Genomic DNA, 25,039 nt, shown 5'->3' on the forward strand with positions numbered 1-25,039 from the left:
GTTCGGTTGCGATGGTCGCTTAGGCTTTTATATATATAGATTCTAGGGAAGAAGGAAGTGGGAAAGAGACTACTTGCTAATGTCAGTATTATTCATTCTAGGGAACCAATAAACTAGCTACAAAAGAGAGAGCTAAAGGTATCAGTATAAAGGTAACTGTAAGAACAAAATATATTTCTTCCGATATACCAAAAGTTGTATCATTTAAGGGGAAGAAAGGTTCTATGTGCAAGGTTCTGTGCAGACATTACCCATCAATCTTTACACAACCTTGTTTTATCCCAGTTTTATAAAGGAGGATGCAGAGAAGTTAAACAGCTTACCCAAGAGCATGCATGTAAAAAAGTATCAAAACTGTGATTTGCGTAGAGGTCTGTCACCAGATTCATTTCCATTCACCCTGCTTTATAATGATAATTCTCTTACTTGTTAGAATTTGTACATATAAACTTTTTAAAAATATATTTTATTGATTTCTTATAGAGAGGAAGGGAGAGGGATAGAGTTAGAAACATCGATGAGAGAGAAACATCAATCAGCTGCTTCCTGCACAGCCCCTACTGGGGATGTGCCCAAAACCAAGGTACATGCCCTTGACAGGAATCGAACCTGGGACCCCTCAGTCTGCAGGTCGATGCTCTATCCACTGAGCCAAACCGGTTAGGGCTGTACATATAAACTTTGGTTCCATCTAACCAAAGCACATCTGTACATGTATAATTATACCTTGAAAAACTCATTTATTAGGCTAAAAAAAGAAAAAGTGATGATGACTAATTATTTGGAAGATCTAATTTATTGTTGTTAAAATGAAGCTGAAAAGATATGAATTAAACGTCATAGACTATATCTAGATGAGACAGTAAAGTTTTAATAATTAAGAGCAAGGACTTTTGGTGTAATACTGAGTTGTAAACCTGATTCTGCCACTTACTATTTCTTGGGCAGAATTCTTAATTTCTTTTACCATAATCTAACCTGATCTATAAAATATAAAGAATGCCTACTTTATAGTGTTGCTACTATAAGGATTAAATTAGATGATGTACATAAGGCAGTTGCCACTATCTCTGGAGTGTGGTAAGTGCTCAATAAATGGTAGCTATTGTTATTGCTACTAATACAATTCATTAAACATGATCAGTAGTCATAAGTAAGTACCATTGGTCATTTATAGGCAAATACATTAAATTCTCTAGAAAAACACTTGTGTTTGTCTGAATTTTTTAAAAATATATATTTCTTTATTGATTTCAGAGAGGGAGAGAGGGAGAGAGGGAGAGAGGAGAGAGAGAGAGAGAGGGAGAAAGAGAGAGAGAGAGAGAGAGAGATAGAGAGAGAGAGAGAGAGAGAAACATCAATGATGAGAATCATTGATCGGCTGCCTCCAGCACGTCCCCTACTGGGGATCGAGCCTGCAACCCAGGCATGTCCCCTTGGCCGGAATCGAACCTGGGACCCTTCAGTCCGCAGGCCAATGCTCTATCCACTGAGCCAAACTAGCTAGGGCTGTCTGAAATTTTTAAGTTATTAATATCATCTTAAAAATATAAAAGTCATATTTGAAGCATTAGGCAAGAGTACTTTGAACATGGTGACTTTTACTTTTTCCCTCAAAACCTTGCTTATTTTAAAAATAAGAAAATATCTAAACTGAAAGTGTCACTTGAGTACCTGAATCTAATCTAAAGAGTTCTAGTTACTCAAGTATTAAGTGAGATAGCGCCAACCTGATTCTATTGAGTGAAGCCTAGATGATGATAATAATAAAGCCACATATTTGAGGGGATGTTTAAATGAAGCAATTACAGCTAGATAAAATTAGGGAAGGCTTAATGGAAGAACTGGTTCTGCCTACATAATAAATTTTTATTGCTAATTTTCCAATGATTCCGAGGAGTTGTCACTCAATGGCATTTAGAACAAGAAAACTAACCCTCCTTTAATCTCAACTAAAAAGATGTGCTCCAGAGATGGACTTCTGAAATGGCAGAGTGAAGACTTTGGTGAATTTGCTGCCCCACCCCCCAAAAAAGTGAAAAACAATTTGGGCTAGCAGAAGAAAGAATAAGTGAATGTGAAGATAGATCAATAGAAATTATGCAATTTGAGGTACAGGAAGAAAAAATAAAAATGAAGAGCTTCAGAGAACTGTAAGACATCATCAATACCAACATACAGATATTGGAAGTCTCAGGAAGAGGACAAAGAGACAGAAAAAATATTTGATGAAATAATGGTTACAAAAACCTCAAATTTGATGAAATTAATTTATATAATGAATTTTTTTCCCAAAAAAATTTTAAATATGTTTTTAAAACTAATTTTATAGAGAGAGTAAGGAAGTGGGATAGACAGAAACATTGATGAGAGAGAAACATCCATTGGCTATTTCCTGCATATCCCCACTGAGGATCAAGCCTGCAACCTGGGCATGTGCAGCGACCACTTGGTGCATGGGATGATGCTCAACCACTGAGCTACACCAGTCAGGCCACAATGAATTCTTAATTGGAGCTCAATTAACTCCAAGTAGAATAAAGTCAAAGAGATCCACATCTAGATGGATCATAATCGATTCAGAGAAGTGAAAGACAAAGAGAAAATGTTCAAAGTAGCAAGAGAAAAATAATTCTCACATACAAGAGATTCTACGTAAAATTAACAACTGACTTGTCACCAGAAAACCATGGATGCCAACCCAGCCAATGTGACTCAGTGGTTGAGGCACATGCCTGGGTAGTGGGTTTGATCCCCAGTAGGGGGTATACAGGAGGCAGCTGATCAATGATTCTCTCTCACTCATCATTGATGTTTCTATCCCTCCTTTCCTCTCTCTGAAATCAATAAATATATATATTTTTTAAAAACATGGACACCAGAAGACCAGTGGGATGACATCTTCAAAGTGTTGAAGGAAAAAGGCTGTTAGCCAACAATTCTATATCCAGCTAAACTTTTCTTTAAAAAATGAAGGGGATTCAAGACATTTCCAGAAAAAAATAAACTGAGAGAATTCATCACCAACAGACTTGCCATACAAGAAATACTAAAGGGAATCCTTCAGGCTGAAATGAAAGGACAATATATGTAACTCGAATCTATAGGGAGAATAAAGAACATGGGGTAAAGGTAAATAACTACATAAGTAAATATAAAAAACAGTATAAATATTTTTTATTTATAACTCTATTATGTTTTATAAGAGAACCACATAAAGCAATTTATTGGTGTGCATATAATGTATAAAGAACTAATATGTCTGACAGTAATCCCACAAAGGAGTGGGATGGCAATGTAGGTATATTGGACCAAAATTTTGGACATTACTGATTTTAAGTTGGTATTCAACCAAACTAGACTGTTTTAAGATGCTAACTGCAATCTCTAGGGTAACCATTAAGAATATAAATAAAAAAAACTATAGTTAAAGAAACATGGCAATTAAAATAGAATGGTACTGTAGAAAATACCTATCCTACCTAATAAAAGAATAATATGCAAATTGACCCTAACTCCGCTACACCCACAAGCCACGCCCACCAGCCAATCAGAGCAAGTATGCAAATAAACCCAACCAAGATGGCTACAGCCACAGAGAGCGGGAGGGAGGCTTGGGTTTCCCCAGCAACAGAGGAAGCTAAGCTTTCCGCCTGCCCTTACCGGCCTAAGCCTCCACTTAAGGCTACAAAGTTTCAATTATAGGAGGTAAACAAATCCAAACAGAAATGGCGGCAGCTACAAAGCTGGAAGAGCAGGAGACAAGGGTTGCCCCCGGCAATGGAGGAAGCAAAGCTTCTGCAGCCCTGGGTGGCCTAGGCCTCCACTCCAGGCTACAAAGTTTCAATTATATAAGATACATCAATCCCAAGAGAAATGGCTGCCTGTCAGCATAACTATTATTGCTCGTCTCACATTCGGTTCTTATAAGTATATTTCTAGTAACACATGATCTCACTCATCTAGGGGAAATGATGAACAACATAGACTGATAAACAAGAACAGACCCAGAAACAAGGAGGCATCGATCGGGCTGTCGGGCCTCAGAGGGAGGGTAGGGGAGGGTGGGGGTAGGGGGGAGAGATCAACCAAAGGACTTGTGTGCATGCATACAAGCCTAACCAATGGTTAAGGACAACAGGGGGGTGGGGGCATCCGTGGGGAGGGGTGGGGGATGGGAATGGGAAGATGAGGACAAATATGTGACACCTTAATCAATAAAGAAATTTAAAAAAAAATAAAAATAAATAAATAAATAAAATAAAAAAAATAAAAATCTTAGAGGACAAAAAAAAAAAGAGAGAAATGGCTGCCGGCCTCGGAGGGAACCCCAGGCTTGGCTCTGCTCCAGGCTACAAAGTTTCAATTGTAGAAGATACATAAATCCCAGATACCAGGGCCTCTGCTTGGGTCGCCAGGGGGCGTGGCCGGCCTGCAAACCACCACAGGCCCTTCACCCAGGCCACCCCACACCCCAAGGGAACCCCCACCCTGATCTGGGATACCCTTCAGGGCAAACCAGCTGGCCCCCACCCGTGCATCAGGCCTCTATCCTATCTAATAAAAGAGTAATATGCAGATTGACCATCACTCCAACACACAATATGGCTGCCCCCATGTGATCAAAGATCCTGCCCCCATGTGGACACAAGATGGCCAGCAGGAGAGGGCAGTTGGGAGGGACCAGGCCTGCAAGGGAGGGCAGTTGAGAGGGACCAGGCCTGCAAGGGAGGGCAGTTGAAGGCGATCAACCCTGCAGGGGAGGGCAGTTAAGGGTGACCAGGCTGGCAGAGGAGGGAAGTTGGGGGCAAACAGGCTGGCAGGGGAGCAATTAGGCATCAATCAGGCTGGCAGTGGAGTGGTTAGGGGTGATCAGGCTGGCAGGCAGAAGCGGTTAGGGGCAACAGGAAGCAGTTGGGAGCCAGCAGTCCTGGATTGTGAGAGGGATGCCAGATTGGAGAGGGTGCAGGCTGGGCTGAGGGACACCCCCCCCCCATGCATGAATTTCGTGCACCAGGCCTCTAGTTTATTATAAAAGGCAGTAATGAAGGAGGAGTAAAGGAATAAAAAAAAAAGTAAGACATATAGAAAATGACAAAATGGAAGATGCAAATCCTACCCTATCCGTAATTACATTACATGAAAAGTGTATTAAATATTCCTGTCAAAAGACAAATCTTATCAAAATTGATTTTTAAAAAACCATGATCTAACCACATGCTGTTTACAAGAAACACAATTAGATTCAAAGAAACAAACAGATTAAAAGTAAAAGAATGAAAAAGATATATCATACAAACAGTAGCCAAAGGAGAACTGAATGGCCATACTAATATCAGACAAAATAAACACAGAACCTCTTACTAAAGTTATAATGATAAAAGCCACCCATAAGGAAGATATAACAATTATAAATATATATAGCTCACAATATGGCCCCAGAAATACATAAAGCAAAAACTAATAGAACTGAAGGTAGAAATAGATGAGTTAACAACAGTTAGAGACTTCAATATCTCACTTTCAATTATGGATAGAACTAAACAGAAGATCAACAGGGAAATAGAAGACTTGAATCCTATCTGAAAAAGAGAGAATATGCTAATTGACTGTCACGCCCTCACAAAGATGGCGACGCCCAGTCCCCTCAGCCCCTCTGGAGCGGCAGGTGCGTGGCATACCTGGGCCCGCCCCCAGGTGGGTCCTGCTGCTCCGTGCACCTGCATCCCGAGTCCCCCAGTCCCCTCAGACCCCCAGTCACCCAGGGCTGGCCCTAGATGCAGGCAAGCCTCGGATGGCGGCTTCCCAGACGCCCAGGGCCTCCTGAGGCTCAGGTAACCAGGGCTGGTGGAGGCTTGTGCTGTCAGCAGTGGCAGCAGCAGAGGTGTGATGGGGGCGTCGCCTTCCCCTGATTGCTGGGTCGCCTCCCGCCCCTGAGGGCTCCCGGACTGCGAGAGGGGGCAGGCCGGGCTGAGGGACGCTCCCTCCAGTGCATGAATTTTCATGCCCTGGGCCTCTAGAAACATTATAAACAAACAAGAGCTAACATTTCTACAGTATACTCCACCAACAGAATACACATTCTTCTGAAGCACACATGAAACATGCTCCAGGATAGACTGCTCTGCCATAAAACAAGCCTCTAAATTCAAAAGGATTGAAAATACTCAAATTATATTTATTATCCAACCACAATGGAATAAAATTAGAAATCAATAACAAATGTGGGAGCCACAAATCTGTAGAAATTAAACGCATCCCAAAGTAACTAATGAGTCAAAAAAGAAATCACAAGGGAAATTAGAAAAATATTTTGAGATGAATAAAAACAAAAAACACAACATATCAAAACTATGGGCAACAAATGTTAAAACAAAAACTTGTACATGAATGTTCTTAACAGCTCTAATCACAATAGCCAAAAAGTAGAAACCATCCTACTGTCTATCAAGTGATTAATGGATAAACCAATGGAGTATTATTTGGCCATTAAAAAGTTATATGCTGATACATGCTACAATACTGATTAACCTTGAAAATAGTATGCTAAATGAGAGGACCCAGACACAAAAGGTTACATCCTATCTAATAAAAGGGTAATATGCAAATTAACCATCACTCCATCACAAAGATGGTGATGCCCATAGCCACAGATGGCAGTGCCCAGTCCTCTCATCCCCGCCGGAGTCCCCCAGTCCCAGGGCGGGGCGGCCACTGAGAGCAGGCAGTGTGAGCGACCTGGCAGAATGCTTGCTTTGTCGCCGTGGCGACGAGGCAAGCATTCCACCCTAGGCGCGGAGGGCCTCTGGGCAGCAGAGAGCCTCTGGGCAGCGGGCGCGGAGCAGCCAGGCCCCACAGAGAGCTACTGGCGCACGGATTCGTGTGCAGGGCTACTAGTATTATATGATTCCATTTATATGAAATACCCAGAACAGGCAAATCCATAGGCAAAGAAGATTAGTAGTTATCAGGGGCAGTGGGGGTGGTGGAATAGAATGTGACTGTTAATGACTAGGGAGGTTCCATTTGGGGTGCTGAAAAAGTTCTGGAACTAGATACAGTACACTTTAAAACAATTTAAATGGTAAATGTTAAGTATATTTTTTGTTTTGTTTTGTTAATCCTCATCCGAGGTTATTTTTTTCCATTGATTTTTTTGGGGGAGAGAGAAGAGAGAGGGAAAGACAGAGAGAAACATCTATGTGAGAGAAACATCCATTTGTTGCCTCCTGCACAAGCCCTGAGCAGGGACCAGGCCGGGGAGGAGCCTGCAACCAAGGTACATGCCCTTGACTGAATCAAACCTGGGACCCTATGGTCTGCAGGCCGACACTCCATCCACTGAAACAATCTAGCTAGGGCTGTTAGTGTATTTTATCACAATTTTAAAAAGTGAAAAGCAGTATTTTGGGAAAAGAAAATAAGGTTAAAAAATGTAGACACTCAGATCTGAGAGAGAGAGAGCCATAATTTCAGCAAAATATAAAAACTACCAACACATAATTATGTTCCATACTTGTATGTGAGGCCAAGAAGCCTCAAGTGTGGGTTCATCCTCCTCTGGATCAAAATCTGGATTATCACTTGGAGGAAGAGTACGGAAGATATTAGCACTGATCTGTAAAGAAAAATAAATTTAGATTTATGTTCTTTGTTGTGTAATTGAATTCAACAATTCAAAATTAAATATTCTTAAGATAACTTTATTTTTAAAAAAAGTTAAGTTGTGGCTATAAGCTTAGTTCAAAAACCTAGAAACCACTTCAAAATATGAAGGCAGGCATGTTTTTCTCTTTTTCCTATCCCATAACTGACTTCTTCAGATGCCAACCTTCTGAAGATTACAGATTACCTCTGGATTCCTCTTCCTTAAATTACAAATTGTTCTTTCCAAGTTTTGCGTTTAAAAAAGTTGGGCACGGGAGGGAAGTTTGGGGGGAATGTATAGAGTTTCTTAACTCTACCTATCCTTAACTTGATTCTCTTCACCTTTCCCCAACTCCCCCCATATTCTAACCCAGCCATTTACTTATCCTATAACACAAAGAGTTTGATAAAATATTTCCATTCATATATATATATAATATATATATACATATATATATTATATGTATATATACAAAATCACACTAAAAAAGAGGGAGGTGGTAGAATGTCTTCACTACTATTATAGACATAGTTTGTAATACCTCATGATGATTTAATTTACTGTATTTCATCTACTCTCAGCCCTTTTAAAAAAAATTAATCTCTGAAATCAGAATGTAATTTGAGTTTTCGTTTCACATGAATGAAATACAGTACTATTTATAATTTCATTTCACATTGTCTGTCTCAGTACCAAAGTAAACTATACATCCTTTTTCTCTAGCAAAGGATAGCTTGTGATTCCAACTCATAATTCTTTGAAGAATGATGAACAGACTAACAGATCAAATGGTTAGTCAATATTTAAGGCCATAGTATTAAGGGGTTGTTCATTTGAGATAAACTATTTGGGGAATAAAGGATGAAACAAGGAGTATTTGGTGGTATAAGCAAATTTCCAACCATCTTATGAAGTGGCATCTATGGTAAGCCAAAAAAACTGCTAGCAGTCAATTAATATAATCATAGATTTAGAAAAAGAGACACACACACACCCTACACACACACTTTTTTACGTGGGGAAAAAAAATTAATCCCAAAATTTATTAGTCTATAGCAATTATAGAATCATTTGACTCAAATATTTGAGTACTTTCAATAATATCTAAATAAGTCAACAACTTCATAGAGATAAAGTATCTTTCCCAGGACTTTCAAAATTCCTGAATACAAACCATTTGAAATCAGTGAAATATTGGTGGGAATATTGCTTTTCTCCCTGAACATTTTTAAACAATAAACACAAAATAAAAAAACTAAGTAAGAGGCCTATCAATATTTACTATTTATGTTCCCAAACTATCACCTTTTACTGTCTTTGGGAGTTTAGAAAGCCAATTTCATTTTAATTAATGTTCTCTCTATAGCTAATCTTTAAAAAAAAAAAAGTAAGGCTTTTGTTCATTTAAAAAAACACACAAATCCACCAAAATGTCCTAAGTCCTTTTAATTGGTCTTAGTACAATGTGATAAAGAAAACCAATTAGTATATCAGGGTAAGATTTAACTTTTCTACACATTTTGCTCTTCCCCCAGAACATGTATTAGGGAAGGGGGAGGAAATGAAGGCAACTATAGGTTATACTTGCTATATACAAACTACTATACTCTGGAGACACTTAAGCTTAAATTATATACTCAGTGACTCTCTAATTATTCCAACTGATTTTTCTGTATTTTGTTAGTATGCATACAAAAATCACAAATTCTAAACAAATGTCTATTGTCTGATGGAGAATAAGGTTGAATTATCAATAAATAATATCCTAAGCAATCTTGCTTTAACAAAGTTGGCAGTATTTTTCACACTAGATATTTCAAATATTTATATTATTTAACTTCTTATCCTGAGTTTTAAAATTCAAGTGTTATAGAACCTACAAATATTGTATTAAAAATGTCCTAAATAAGAATTTTTTAGGCCTGACTCCTTTATCTACCACTGAAATGTGGAGAGCCCCCTAGTTTTCCATTGGGCTTCCCTTCCCCCTTTAAATTTTCTCTCTCAGTGACTATTAAGCCCCATAATATTAATTATCTAACAATCTGTATAATCTTGAGCCAACATCTTTCTCCTAAGCTCTACACCTGCACTACCCAGTATGGTAGCCACCAGCCATTGTGGCTATTGAATTCCCCAACTATTATAAGCAATGTCAGCATTATTGGAATGAATGGATAATCTTTCAAATGGACTATCTATTGAGTAAATCAATGATTGTACACTTAAATAAGACTTATTAATTCATATTTACACCTCAGATCTTACTTGAATTTATATAAATCTGAGGAACATAAGTCTAGAGGCTTACCATTTTTACTATATCAGAATACGCTGATTCAACAATTACACCACGATTAGTTGAAACATACTCAACCAGTTCATTCAGTGTTGCTCTTTTAATTTCTTTGCTCTTCAAGTCTGAAACAGAGTCCATGAAATCAAACAGTACACAACACTGTTGCAACTTCTGACAGAAGAGTTCTTGTTGTTCATTGGAAGTGGCATCTATAAATAAAAATAAAGAAAAACTTAGAAATAACCTACTCAGAAGTTACCTTTATATGCTTACTGGTGACCCGGTGCATGAAATTCGTGCACATTAAAAGGGGATTAATTAGAGGAAATAATTTAATATTGCTATTTGCCCTTTCTCTATAATAGAAGTGTCAGAGATGAAAGAAAATTAGTAAAATGTATCTGAAAACCTTCCTCCTGTCAAGAGTCTGGGGCACACCACGGGACCCAGAGTCAAGTCCCTGCCCACCCACATGCACCTCAAAATCGTGTGAGACCCAGACCTGGCCCCCCCGCATTGGGCTAGATCAAGACCCAGCCAGTCCCACCCTTGTCAAGCCCTGCCAGGCAGGAGGCATAGCCTCAGGTCCCCTGGCCCGGTGCCAGGATGGGGGGAGTGGCCTGAGGTCCCCCAGCCCAGACTGGGGTGGGGGGCATGCCTTGAGGTCCTCTGTCAAGTCCCGCCAGGTGGGGGACACAGCCTGAGATCCCCTGTCAAGCCCTGCTGGGTGGGGGGCATGGCCTGAGGTCCCCCGTCAAGCCCCGCTGGGCAGGGATGTGGCCTGAGTTCCCTTGACCCAGCACTGAGGGTGCACCTTGAGGTCCCCCGTCAAGCCCCGCTGGGTGGGGGGCACAGCCTGAGGTCCCCTGTCAAGCCCCGCCAGACCAGGGGTGCGGTCTGAGGTCCCCCGGCCTGGTGCCAGGTGGGGGACGAGGCCTAAGGTCCCCCAGCCTGGTGCTGGGGCGGGGGGAGCAGCCTGAGGTCCCCTAGCCCCGCACCAGGATAGGAAGCGCACCTTGAGGTCCCCTGTCAAGCCCTGCTGGGCAGGGGGTGTGGCCTCAGGTCCCCTGGCCTGGCACTGGGGCGGGGGTGCAGCCTGAGATCCCCCAGCCTGACGCCAGGGCGGGGGGTGAGGGGCAGCCTGAGATCCTCTGTCAAGCCCTGCCAGGTGGGGGGCGTGACCTGAGGTCCCCTGTCAAGCCCCACGGAGGCGGGGGAGGGCATAGCCTCAGGTCCCTGCTGATTGCTCGTTAAGGCTCCTTATGGGAACTTGGCCTCAGCTGTGGGTGCAGCCATCTTTGTGATGGAGTGATGGTCAATTAGCATATTTTCTCTTTATTAGATAGGATTATTAGATAGGCTTCATTTTGTAGAAACTATTCCTATACATAAAACTTCTTTCAAAAATCTAGTGAGAAATTTACCCATCTAATCCCAACATTCATGCCAGAAAATGGGATTTATACTGGACTCTTCCTTCATGCTCACTACACACAATCAAGCATTAAATGCTATTGATTCCGTATCTATTATATATCTAGAATCTATCCATTTCTTGTCATTTGCACTGCCATTTTAATGATTCTCATCATCTCTCATCTAGATTACAGAAATGATATCCTAACTGTTCCTCTTGCCTGGTGCCATAACCACAACAACTCCTGATTTATTCACTCAACTACCTCAAAAGCTAAAAGCTTGCTAAAATAAGAATCAATATGACCATACTCAGTATTTTTCAAATATCTTCCACAAATTATAGAATGAAGCTCAAACTTCTGAGGATCATATACAAAATGCAGCTGTCTACTGTCAAGTCATCTCTCGACACTTTCTAGCATGCAACTTCACTTTGGGTAAACCATACTCCTGGAAATTTCCTGACAATTTTTCTTTTTCCTCTATCTTGAATGCCCTTTTTTCCACATTCCCACTGTAGGAACTCTCTCCATTAAGTTTCCTCATATACATATTCCCCTCTCAAAAGCTTTCTCTATGGCACTAAAGTTAAATTGGTTGGTTAAATCCACTTTTACCCAAACGTATCATAGGTGCATATCTCTATTTTAGTATTTACTAGAGGTCCAGTGCACGAATTCATGCTCGGGTGGGGTCGGGCCGGCCCAGCCCAAATGGGCCAATCTGGGCTGGGCCTGTTGGGAGCAGTAGACGGGGAGAAGTTGGCTGGCGGGCCCACTCCAATCAATGGCCTGATAAGGGCCCGGCTGGGCTGGGGGGGAGAGGCTGTGGGCCAGCCGGCCCCACCCCTGAATGGGGCTGGGTGAGGTTGGCCGGCCAGCCCCACCCTTGATTGGTGTGGGGGGGTTGATTGGAGGCAGAGCTGGCTGGGGGGAGGGGCCCCAGGGGATTGGCCGGCTGACCCTGCCCCTGATCGGGGTGGTGGGGGCCCATCAGGGATGGGGCCGACCATGGGGAGGGGCTGCGGGGATCGGGGTGGTAGGGGCCCACTGGGGACAGGGCACGCCAGGGGGAGGGGCTGCAGGAGGTTGGCCAGCTGCCCCCACTTCCTATTGGGGTAGGGGGGTTGATCAGGGCCAGGGCCAGCCGGGGGGAGGGGCTGCGGGCCGATCAGGGTGGTGGGGGCCCATCGAGGGCAGGAAGGGCCGAGCGGGGGTTGGTCGGCCACTCTGCCCTGGATCAGGGGTGGGGCCGGTCGGGGGGAGGGGCCAGGGGAGGTTTGCCAGCCGGCCCTCCCTCACGTCTCCACCTCCGATCAGCCGGTTCGCTGGCCGCAGTGGGCATCATAGCGACTGGTCATTCCAGTGTTCCGGTTGCTGGCTTTTTATATACATAGATTGTGTAACACTCCTAGAAAATATGAGGCTCTTGAAGACAGGAAACAAGTGATATCTTTACCTCTCCCTCCCCCACCTCCCTCTATCTTGCAACTAGCACAGTTATCTGGCACAAAATAGGCATTCAATAAATGTTGATTGTTTTATCTTCTACTTATTACAAAAATATGGGCACATTATATTGATTTGATTTAACAAACCTAATAAGTCCTTTTGTTTCTAATATTCAAAAATAATAATAAAACTTTAATTCCAAACTTTCAAATCTGTAAACAAGGACTTTCAATTAATTTAAATTTATTGAACTGAGATTACATTTTTAAAAAACATATATTTCAATATAGTCAGTCCTTGTGTTACATCGGATTCGACGTACATCGTTTCATGATTACGTTGCCATTTATAAAAAAAAAGTTCCGTCATTTCGAGGTATGTACATATGTGCTTTATGTTTTTTATTATTTATTTACCACAAGTAAAGGTCAGGAATTGTTATCTTTCCTTTAAAGTTTTTTTACTGTTTCACTTCATTACTGCTGTGTGTGTGCTCCATGTGAGTGACGTAGGTGGGTTCTGACTTACGGCGAAAATCGCATTACATCACACACTAGGAACAGATCTCCGACGTAACCCGAGGACCTACTGTACTGATATTTAGCTCATGATATATAAAACTATTCCTCCATTCAAGACCAGTACCTACTTTATATAAGATACTGGTAGGAGTCTTCATTAAAATGATAATGTAACCAAGGGTGCCTATACTTTTTATGTTTCTATTGATTTTAGAGAAAGAGGAAGAGAGAGGGAGAAATATCGATTGGCTGCCTCCTGGGGATCAAGCCTGCAACCCAAGCATGTGTCCTGACCAGGAGTGCAACCAGTGACTTCTCAATGCAAGGGAGGACACCCAACCACCCAACCCAACCATATGCCCTGGCCAGGGCATATGCCTATGCTTTTTAAATTCTTGGGGGATAGGAAGCTAGTGAAATTACTTTGCAACTATATCCAATTTGCTGTTCTTAAAAAGCTGATTTAGAGCCCTGGCTGGTATAGCTCAGTTGGTTGGAGTGCTGACCTATACACCAGAGGTCAAGGGTTTGATTCCCAGTCAGGGCACACAACTGGGTTGTGGGTGTGTAAGGGAGGCAACTGATCAATGTTTCTCTCTCACATCAATGTTTCTCTCTCTCTCCTCCTTCTTCTCCACCCTCCTTCCCTCTCTCTCTTCTCCTCTCTCTAAAAATCAGCGAACCTCTCATCAGGTGAGAATTTTTTTAAAAAAACTGATTTAGATAAGGTACTGACTGCTAAAATGTAACAGGTCAGATATCCTAAACCCATCTTGATTGGTCAATTTACTCAATAATAACTTAAAACAATTTTTACAATAAAACAAATGTGAATATTATAAAGAATGACAAAATGCACATGACTTCTGAAGTAAAAACATAAAGATTCTTAAAATTTTTAAAATTTGCTGCAGTCCATTTGTGGCTCTACCAGAAATGTCCCTGTGGTAGTTCCACACTTACAAAGGACTTGTATAATAACACTCTCTATTCCAAATTCAATAATGGCCCTTTGCTACAGGAAGGTTGAAGGTCTACAATCCTGACTGGCATCAGAATCCACGTAATATCAAGAGTACATTTTTTTATTATCATTTCAAATAAAGTTTTTTATTTAGGATCACCTTAATGAGGTCATCAGACATAGCCAGTCCTATTCTCTCTTTCCTCCCCCTACCACCTCAATGTAAAATCATTCCTCTTCCTGTTCTCCAAAGGCCAATACACCTTTACTCAAACTCTTTTCCCTACCTAAAATAACTTAATAGATTTCCTCTCCTATGTTTCCAAATCCTACTCATCCTTTAATAATAAACTTAAATCTCATATTCTCCATAAAACTTCCCTTAATTAGGTAAGGGTACAGTGATCCCTCCTCTCTTCTCTGAACATCTATTGCACTCACATTCTCAATCATACAGTTAAGTACAAATTAGTATCTTTAGACTTGTATTTAACAAATATTTTTTTTATCATCTCCCTCCCAAAAGATTGCAGGTTCCTCAAAGACAAGGATCATTCACTGAGCAGGATTTCCTTTTCATTTCTTTTACATCTAATACAGGATATACTAGGTGTACCGGTTAATAATGCAGATTTTTTTTTCCAATAGAGTTACACATATGTTGATATATATGCGATTTGATATGTATGCTATTTTGTTGTATTGACAGCAAGCTTCAAAACTTCATGTCAAATTTTCTGAAGGTGTTAACATCATAGATTTTTTATGCTTAAAAATGTCAAATTTCGTGCCAAAAAAAAGAGCATTTGCAGGAAGTTTTAATTCATTACTTTATTTTGAAGAAAAGTTATCATATACTTCAAGAAGCTTATGGTGAACATGCTCCATCTCAAAATACTTGTGAACGCTGGTTTAAATGCTTTAAAAGTGATGATTTCGATGTGAAAGACAAAGAACGTCCAGGTCAATCGAAAAAATGTGAAGACCAAAAATTACAAGCATTATTGGATGAAGATGCGTGTTAAACTCAAAAACAACTTGCAGAAAGATTAAACGTCGCTCAGCAAACAATTTCCGATCGTTTATACAAGCAATGGGAAAGATTTTAAAGGAATGAAAATGGGTACCACATCAACTGAACGAAAGACAAATGGAAAACCGAAAAGTCATAAGTAAAATGTTGCTTCAACGGCACAAAAGAAAGTCTTCTTTGCATCCAATTGTGGCTGGCGATGAAAAGTGGATTTATTTTGAGAATCCCAAACACACAAAATCATGGGTTGATCCAGGTCAACCATCAATATCGACTGCAAGGACAAATGGCTTTGGAAAGAAGACAATGCTCTGTGTTTGGTGGGATCAGGAAGGTGTGGTGTATATTATAAGCTTCTAAAACCAGGTGAAACGGTTAATACTGATCGCTACCAACAACAAATAATCAATTTGAACCACGCTTTGATCGTGAAATGACCAGAATGGGCCAGAAGACATGGCAAAGTAATTTTGCTTCATGATGACGCACCATCACACACTTCAAAACCAATTAAAGACACGTTAAAAGATCTTGCCTGGGAAGTATTAACCCACCCGCTATATTCACCAGACCTTGCTCCTTCAGATTACCACTTGTTCTGATAGATGGCACACGCCCTTTCTGAGCAGCACTTCAAAACGTACGAAGAAGTGGAAAATTGGGTCTCTGAATGGTTTGCCTCAAAACAAGGAAAGTTCTATTGGGACGGTATCCACAAATTACCTGAAAGATGGGGAAAATGTGTAGCTAGCGATGGGCATTACTTTGAATAAAGCATTTTTGATGTTTCATTTGAAATTATCCTGTTTTCTTTGATTACAAAATCTGCCATTATTAACCGGTACACCTAGTATAAGGAGTTGGAAACACATTTGATGCTTAAACTTTAGATATGAAGAATAAAAATTATGCAGTGAAAAACAGTCCACAGAACAATGAAAAGTTCAAAATTGGTGCTGGATATCAAAATGGCAAAAATAGTGGTTCATGTTTATGCTTAAGAATTTATAATGCCTGGCCGGTGAGGCTCAGTTGGTTGAGCATGTTCCATGCACTAAAAGGTCGCTAGTTCGATTTCTGGTCAGGGCACATGCCCAGATTGTGGGCTTGATCCCCAGTAGAGGGCATGCAAGAGGCAGCTGGTCCATGTTTCTTTCTCACCCTTCCCCTCTAAAATCTATGCAAACATTTTTTTAAAAATAATTTATAAAAATGACCATTTTTTATCAACAACCTACCTTCGTGGTAGACTTAAATGGATTAAATGAGATAATGATCATGAAGGTGAGTGCATCATATATTTCAAAGTATACAAATGGAAGAGCATTTTTCTCTTATACCATGTGTTAGCTACATCACATGCTAGATAACATGTTAGAAGACACAAAATGATTTACTGACAAATAGTAGATTCAAGAACATGTTACATACAGCCCGGCCGGCATGGCTCAGTGGTTGAGCATCGACCTATGAATCAGGAGGTTATGATTCGATTCTCAGTCAGGGCACATGCCCAGATTGCAGGCTTGATCTCCAATAGGGAACATGCAGGAGGAAGCTGATCAATAATTTTCTCTCATCATTGATGTTTCTTTCTCTCTCTTCCTCTCTAAAATCAATAAAAATATATTTTTTAAAAAGAACATGTTACATATAAAAATGTTTTCTGGGCACCTAATTCTTGAGTCTTTCTGGAATGAAATTAATGTTTTGCACAGCTTCTCTATTCAACAATCTATTTCTTAGTCTAAAGATTTATTTGAATTTGTTTATTCTCTTCCAGAACTATATCCCAGCATTACCTAATGCTTGGGTGGGATAGGTGAGATCTGGATCTTCCCAAACATTAGAAATATTTAGAAAGCAGTTACCATTTCAACTCCTTTGGCACTGAGTTAAAATAGAAGTTTCCAATCCTCAATTTTTGGATATTATAAGATAATCTTTTTACCTAAACTTTCCTATATGTACATTTTCTATTGAGCAGTCCACTGTGCTATGTAAGTTATAATACTACTGCTAACGTTAGTGCTTCCTTCATGCCAAACATAGCTGTTTCATACGTGTTAATTTATTTAACTTTCAAAACAATCCTTTGAGATTGGTTCTAAAAGTGATGAATTCCCACCCTCAAGTGATTTAGAGGCAAGTTGGGAAATACAAAACATAAAATAACTAGAGGCCTGGTGCATGAAATTTGTGCATGGGTGGGGTCCCTAAGCCTGGCCAGCAATCAGAACTGATTGAGGCCTTCCAGCTGCCTGCCGGGGCCTTCCTTCATTCCATGCCACCCCCTGGTGGTCAGCGCACATCATAGCAAGCGATTGAACTCCCGGTCTCCCGGTCGAACTCCCCGAGGGCACAATTTGCATATTAGGCTTTTATATAGATAGATAATGCTATCAGGCAATAAACAAGTGTAAAAGACATTGCCATTGACCATATAGATACAACCAATTCTCTACATAATCTGGAATTAAAAAGAATTTGGGAGTGCTTACAAGATTAAATGCAAACAAACAAATTAACCAATCAACCATAACTAATTAAAAGTAGGATAGTTATAGGCATTACAAGGTTATATTTTAGTACTGTTATATTTTAGTACTCTGTGCTGAGTTTCTTGGCAGCAAAGGTGAAACAGGTGTGGAAGAGTAGACCTGATTGTAAAAGGTAAGTTAAATGAGAGAAGAGAGGAAGGTTACTGTTATCTACCAATGGATGGCTTACTTCAAGACATGAAATATTTTTATACAGGTCAAAAATATCTTTATGATGGTTATCCTAGTAAGAAAATGTAGTGATGATGGTTTTCATCATTAAAAAAATTATGAAATATTTTGCAGTTATAAATGTTTAATATGTCGCAACTCTTAGGCACATTTCTGAAACATCAGTTATGCTGAATTTTCTTAATAGAAAAAAAGAAAAGGAAAACATTTATTTCAATAAGCTGAAAAAAGATCAGACTATGTTCTGGCTATATTTCATAAATATGAATAACAATCTGAGAAAAAGAATGCATAATAATTCTGTTTGTTAAATGAAAGAAGCACTGGCCACTTTATAGTTCAGCTTCACCATTACAAGAATGCTTGCAAATAGTCTATCATACTCCATGTTGATTCAATCTGACAATAGCTTACATTTAGGCAGTAATGCCACATATTGTTTTTACTTGATAATTTTTACTCAGCTAATGTTGATTATCCATTTGCCATTTTCATTGTGGATAATGTCCATTCAAATTCCTATGATAGGAATTTCGCTTACAGGTTTAAACATAAAAACACCTCTGGAAACACAAGTTCAAAGTAAAAGTTCAGAACACCTTACTTACAGTGTTACATCACATAACAACTATGGATGCTGACAATGTAAATGTTTTGCATCATGCCCCAAGTACAACACAGTATTTGTTCAGTCACCTAGATATTAATTACCAAGATACCCAAAATTTTTGTTGGAGTTTAAACCAGGTCTTCCTGAAATGACATGTATCTATTTCAAACGAATATTAATTTCTTCCAAAATGTGCAAATGTGTCAGGAGCAAATAGATATTTAAAATCCTAGTGACTGCCATTTAAATGAAGAAAAAAACACATAAACCTGTTAGGATATTTTGACCTGCCTAAGTATTTACCTGGGAGCAATTTAGACCACTGATTATTATCATAGTGTATCATATTCAATAATTTTATTTTTATAAATATATTTTTATTGATTTCAGAGAGGAAGGGAGAGGGAGAGAGAAATGGAAACATCAATGATGAGAGAGAATCATTGATTGGCTGCCACCTGCATGCCCCCTATTGGTTATTGAGCCTGTGACCTGGGCATGTACCTTGACCGGGAATCAAACCAAAGTTCAATGCTCAACCATACTGAGCCACACCAGCGGGGTATATTCAACAAAACGTGCCTTGCTTTGCAAAATACATAATTAGTTTAAATCTGACTAGAATATGAGTTTTTTACACACATCTTAATTGTCTTCCACTTTATTATGACTGAAATTTGATCCCACTAAAAAATTCTTACCACTGTAGAAATCCCTGAGTGGTCTTAGGCAGAGGGAGAATCAAGACAACTCTATGGAAGTAAGGCATTTCATCTTTGGAGAATTATTAATACAACTTTTAAAACTCACAAAAGCCCTGCTAGGTCATGCCTAATCTCTCAATTATTGTTGTTGTTTTTCAATACCAAACTTGAAGATGTATCTGCTTACACTTCAAAAATACTGCTCTAAAGAACTGTTTTACAAAGTGTGCGGTGCAACCCATTGGTTGGTAGTAAGATCGTTTTACTGGGTCACAAGCAGAAATTTTAAAAATATATAAAACTAGAGGCCCAGTGCATGATTGAATCATGCACGTGTAGGGTCCCCTACACGCTTTCGCTTTCGATCACAGGGGAGCTGGGTGCCTGTCCGCTGGTGCACCAGGCCTTTCAGAAGCCTCCGGCGCGGCGAAGGCTTCTGAAAGGCCTGGTGCCTAAGCGGACAGGCACCCAGCTCCCACGCTTTTGCTTTCGATAGCTGGTGCACCAGGCCTTTCAGAAGCCTCCGGCACCGCGAAGGCTTCTGAAAGGCCTGGTGCCTGAGTGGACAGGCACCCAGCTCTCACGCTTTTGCTTTCGATCGCGGGGGAGCTGTGTGCCTGTCCGCTGGTGCACCAGGCCTTTCAGAAGCCTCTGGCACCGCGAAGGCTTCTGAAAGGCCTGGTGCCTGAGTGGACAGGCACCCAGCTCCCACGCTTTTGCTTTCGATCGCGGGGGAGCTGGGTGCCTGTCTGCTGGTGCACCAGGCCTTTCAGAAGCCTCCGGCGCCACGAAGGCTTCTGAAGGCCTGGTGCCTGAGCGGACAGGCACCCAGTTCCCCTGCTTTTGATGGTCCGCAGTGTGACGTGAGCTCACTGCCCCAGAGGCCCCTTCTGTGCCGCAGCACAGCCATGCTGGCGACGCGAGCTCAGCGTCCCGCCGGCCCAATCGGCCACCCCAGCCACCTCAAGTCCCGCCCCCCCCACGCCTCCTGGCCAATCGCGGGCATAGCGAAGGTACGGTCAATTTGCATATTTGTCTATTATTAGGTAGGATATCAGCATGTTGCACATAAGAGTATTACTTCATAAAACTGTATATGAGTACTAAGTTGTAAAATTAAATGTTTCTTACTATAGTTTGAAGTAAAAAAAAGTTTGAAAGTGCTGTACAATATGTAAAGTACTATACCAGTAAGATACCTCATTGCATAGCATGCCGCCCAACATCACAAAACAAATCTGCAATGCACCTGAGATTCAAATCACCTAGAATGCAATAAAAAGTATGACTATACTTACTGTCTTTGAAATATCAATTGTTCCTTTAATAGCTATATTCTAAATCTTTGTCCACTTAGAAATTCACAATGCATATTACTTTAAAATGTCAAATTTATCTCCTTCCCTTCACTCAAAATAAAAGTAAACAAACAAAAATATATAAACCCACAATAACAAAGAGAATAGAAGAATGGGCCCCTAGGCAACAGACTTCAACAAATTCCTGGAAAACTCAAAATACATGACGTGCTAAGTGACAAAACAAAAACAGAGAAAGTCACATCTTAGAATAAACGGGGATTGCAGACAAGGTTCCTATAGAACTCCAGATTAGAAAAGCCTGGTGAAATAGAGGTTGGGATTAAAACATAAACTGAAAATAGGGGAATTATATAAATCTATATGCTAAACACTCTGCTACTCCACTCCAAAAGACAGTCACGCACTCATACTCTAGGCAAATACTAGTAAAAGAAAGAAAAAGTAAGGTTTTTGAAGAAAATGTATAGTTCCAGAGAGTCATACATTCTAGCTTTTACCTAATTCCCTGCCCAATTATTCTAAGAAAAGCAGCTAATATACCCCATCCAACTTCTAAAGTAACTTTTTGTTCACTCATACATATTAATAGAAAATAAAGATTACCAGACACTCAAAGAAAGCCTATACAAGAAAGAAAACTAAATAAACAGGGGGAAAAAGACCCAAATTGAAGGGATAATTTAGCATATCACTATGAAATTTAAGATTTAAAAGAACTACTCACAAAAGAACCAGAGATAGATTATCCATCAGATTTATCAGCAATAATGACGCCAGAAGACAATGCGGCTATGCCATTAAAATTCTAATGCCATCTCCAACATTTACAGGGAACTCATACAATTTAACAGAAGGAAGATAAACAACCCAATCAAAAAATGGACAACGGACCTAAATAGATACTTTTGGAAAGAGGACATAAGGAAGGCCAAGAGACATATGAAAACACGCTCAAAGTCACTAATCATCCGAGAGATGCAAATCAAAACGACAATGCGATACCATCTCACATCCGTCAGAATGGCTGTCAACAAATCAACAAATGGTAAGTGCTGGCGAGGATGCGGAGAAAAATGAACCCTTGTGCACTGCTGGTGGGAATGCAGACTGGTGCAGCCACTGTGGAGAACAGTATGCAGTTTCCTCAAAAAACTAAAAATGGAACTCCCATTTGACCCAGTGAGCTGACTTCTAGGAATATATCCCAAGAAACTAGAAACACCAATCAGAAAGGATATATGCACCCTTATGTTCATAGCAGCACAATTCACCATAGCTAAGATTGGGAAACAACCTAAGTGCCCATAAGCAGATGGTTGGATTAAAAAACTATGGTACATCTACACAATGGAATACTATGCTGCGGTAAAAAAGAAGGAATCCTTACCATTTGCAACAGCATGGATGGAACTGGAGACCATTATGCTAAGCGAAATAAGCCAGTCGGAGAAAGATAAATATCACATGATCTTACTCATTTGTGGAATATAATGAACAGCATAAACTGAAGAACAAAAACAGATCCAGAGACAGAGAAGCATCGACCAGACCATCAAACTTCAGAGGGGAGGTAGGGAAGGGTGGAGGTAAGGGGGAGAGATCAACCAAAGGACTTGTATGCATGCATATAAGCCTAACCAATGGACACAGACACAGGGGTGGTGGTGGTGGTGGTGAGGGCATAAGTGGGGGTGTGGGGGGAAATGGGGGGATAAGGACACATAAGTAATACCTTAATCAATGAAGAAAATTAAAATTAAAATTAAAAAAATTCTAATGTCAATAGAGAACTCTGTAACTAGCTAACAATAACTATCAATAAAGCACTAAGCGTTCAATAAGGGCATTTTCAGACCTGCAAAAACAGTACTTGAATGATTTAACAACCTCACAACCTTGCTTAGGAATTTATCTGAGGATCTGATGCAGCAATAAGGGGAAAAGACAAAGGAATAAGGGAAGCCGCCCAGGAAAGCAATAAAGACCTAGAGAGCACCTGGGCCATTTAGAGCAGGAGGAGAAAGGCCACATGAGAGTGGTCTCTACATGAAGATGAACAGTGTATCTTAAATACGGAGATCTGGAGGGGAAAAATTGAGAGTATGTTAAAGGTACAATAAAAGAAAGAGACCCAATTAGAAACTCCAGGAAATCCTTAAAAATCTTAGTAAGGAAATGTAACAATACATGGCTCTGAAGTCTATACAGTCACACAACATAAATCTTGTTAACTGACTTTTCAACTTTTAGAATTAACTTATAACTTACAGAAAACTTAATTATAGCTATAGAAAATGTCACAAAACTTAAAAATGTAACATAAACATGACTAAAGTTAAGGGTGAAAGGAGAGGAGGTGAAACTGAGTGGCACTTTCCAATTCACTTCCAATTAATCCCCTCTTTCATATACTATAACAGCTGATACTTAAAAGTTCCCTGAATGGTCTGTTTGCACATGTACTGGTTAGAATGCACTCTCCCATCATTATTCTTCATTCTCTTTGGAAGCAAATAAATCCAATGCCCATCAAACACTAACCAATAAAACTTAAAGGAATTGAAGTCTATCAGAACCATTAAACACAACTATATGCCTTATTATGAGATAGAGAATCAGGCAGGATATTTTAGCCTAATACTATTAAATATTCATAAGACTTCCCTTGTTCTCAATCCATGCTTAAGTGTCCACAAATTATTTGGCACTCCTCTCTTCAAAAGGTCAAGTTTATTTCTATTTATGTGCATGTGAGCTCGACATAATGACTTGCTTCTAGAGAACAGTCAGTATTTCAGAGGTGATGCTACATGACTTGCAGGTCTTGGTCATAAAAGTGAGGCTACATGACTTACAAGGCTGTTTCCTCCTGAAAAGATCCAGTCACAAAAGTTCTCCAGGTACACAGAATAAACTACTTGAGGAAAATAAAATCTATGTAGTTGAGTGTACAGCCTGGATGACTACACTGATTCATTTGATATTAGCAAATTTTGTAAGAAATTTCTAAAGTAAATTAAAATCTTCAGGAAAACATTTTAAGGATGTTTAACATTGTGCTCTTTGGTGTTAGTTTATGAAACCTATTAAGGAAGACTGTACCATTAAATCAAGAAATCTTTAAGTTTGCCAACAAGCATGACGTTCACGATATATTTTCAAAGTCTGAGTCTATTCCTCTGACTTATACACTCAGACACAAGGTTTCTTTTTATCATACACAATACGAATACAAATTAACCATGCTCATAAGTTATAAATGCCAATTTATTAATTTAGGATGAGAAATTATTTCCATGTACTATATTAGAATATTCTAATTATGTGTTCTGAAAGCAGACCTACAGGAAAAGCCAAATCATAATCACAATATTTGGTATATTAATTTTCTGTTGCTTAGTAACAAATTACCCCAAATTTAGTGGCTTAAAACAATAATAATTATTATTCATCATAGTTTCTTTGGTCAGAGATTCAGACAGGACACAGCAGGGACAATCTATCTCTGCTCTATAATGTCTAAGGCCTCAGCTAGAAAGCTAGGGGCTGGAATCCTGTGAATGCTAAATCACTCATGTCTGCCAGTTGATTCTGGCTTCTGGACTAGATGGTAATCAATCAACAGGGTGTTTTATTGGAAATTAAAGAGTTGCTCTTAAAATTTATTTGGAAAAATAAAGAGTCAAGAATAGTCAAGATGATTTTTAAGAAGATAAAGAAGGAAAGAGTCACCTTATCACGGAGAAATTAAAACTACATGACATTGTGCAGGTACAGACAAAAAGACCACTGGAAGAAATAATAAGGCCCCTAGAAACATGCCAGTGTACATATATAGAAGGTTAACATATAATAGAGTTGATGTGTTGTTTTTAACGTCAGTAGGGAATTTTAAAAATTCGTAAGTAATGTTAGGACCACTGGCTATTCATATAAAAAAATTAGATCCCTCCTTCATGCTACTTACAAAAGTTAATTACTAAAAAACTAAATGTGGCCGAAACCGGTTTGGCTCAATGGATAGAGCGTCGGTCTGCGGACTGAAGGGTCCCAGGTTCGATTCCGGTCAAGGGCATGTACATTGGCTGTGGGCACATCCCTGGTAGGGGGTGTGCAGGAGGCAGCTGGTCGATGATTCTCTCTCATCGATGTTTCTAGCTCTCTATCCCTCTCCCTTCCTCTCTGTAAAAAATCAATAAAATATATTTAAAAAAAAAAAAAAAACTAAATGTGAATAGGAAAACTGTAAGACATTTAGAGTTTTATAACCAATTCTGAATTGTTAGCTAGAACATCTACACAAAAGAACATCTACAAATCAATAAAAAAGGTTAAA

General features: G+C 39.8%; 1 protein-coding gene across 2 annotated transcripts in view; it reads right to left on the reverse strand.

Moving 5' to 3' along the window:
• The window catches only part of PPP2R5A (protein phosphatase 2 regulatory subunit B'alpha), a 74,326-nt gene that overhangs the window by 28,281 nt on the left and 21,006 nt on the right, over positions 1 to 25,039 (reverse strand). The window contains exons 2-3 of one of the 2 annotated variants that reach the window (XM_054711405.1): positions 10,026 to 10,156; positions 7,517 to 7,618 (exon numbers count right to left, since the gene is read on the reverse strand). In XM_054711405.1, the coding sequence (XP_054567380.1) occupies positions 7,517 to 7,618; positions 10,026 to 10,156 (233 nt within the window). Of the gene's footprint in view, positions 1 to 7,516; positions 7,619 to 9,959; positions 10,157 to 25,039 lie in introns of both variants that reach the window. The other variant, XM_008145986.3, reaches the window with a different exon arrangement.

This window comes from Eptesicus fuscus, chromosome 22, assembly GCF_027574615.1.
Source record: "Eptesicus fuscus isolate TK198812 chromosome 22, DD_ASM_mEF_20220401, whole genome shotgun sequence".
In the NCBI taxonomy this organism is placed as follows: Eukaryota; Metazoa; Chordata; class Mammalia; order Chiroptera; family Vespertilionidae; genus Eptesicus; species Eptesicus fuscus.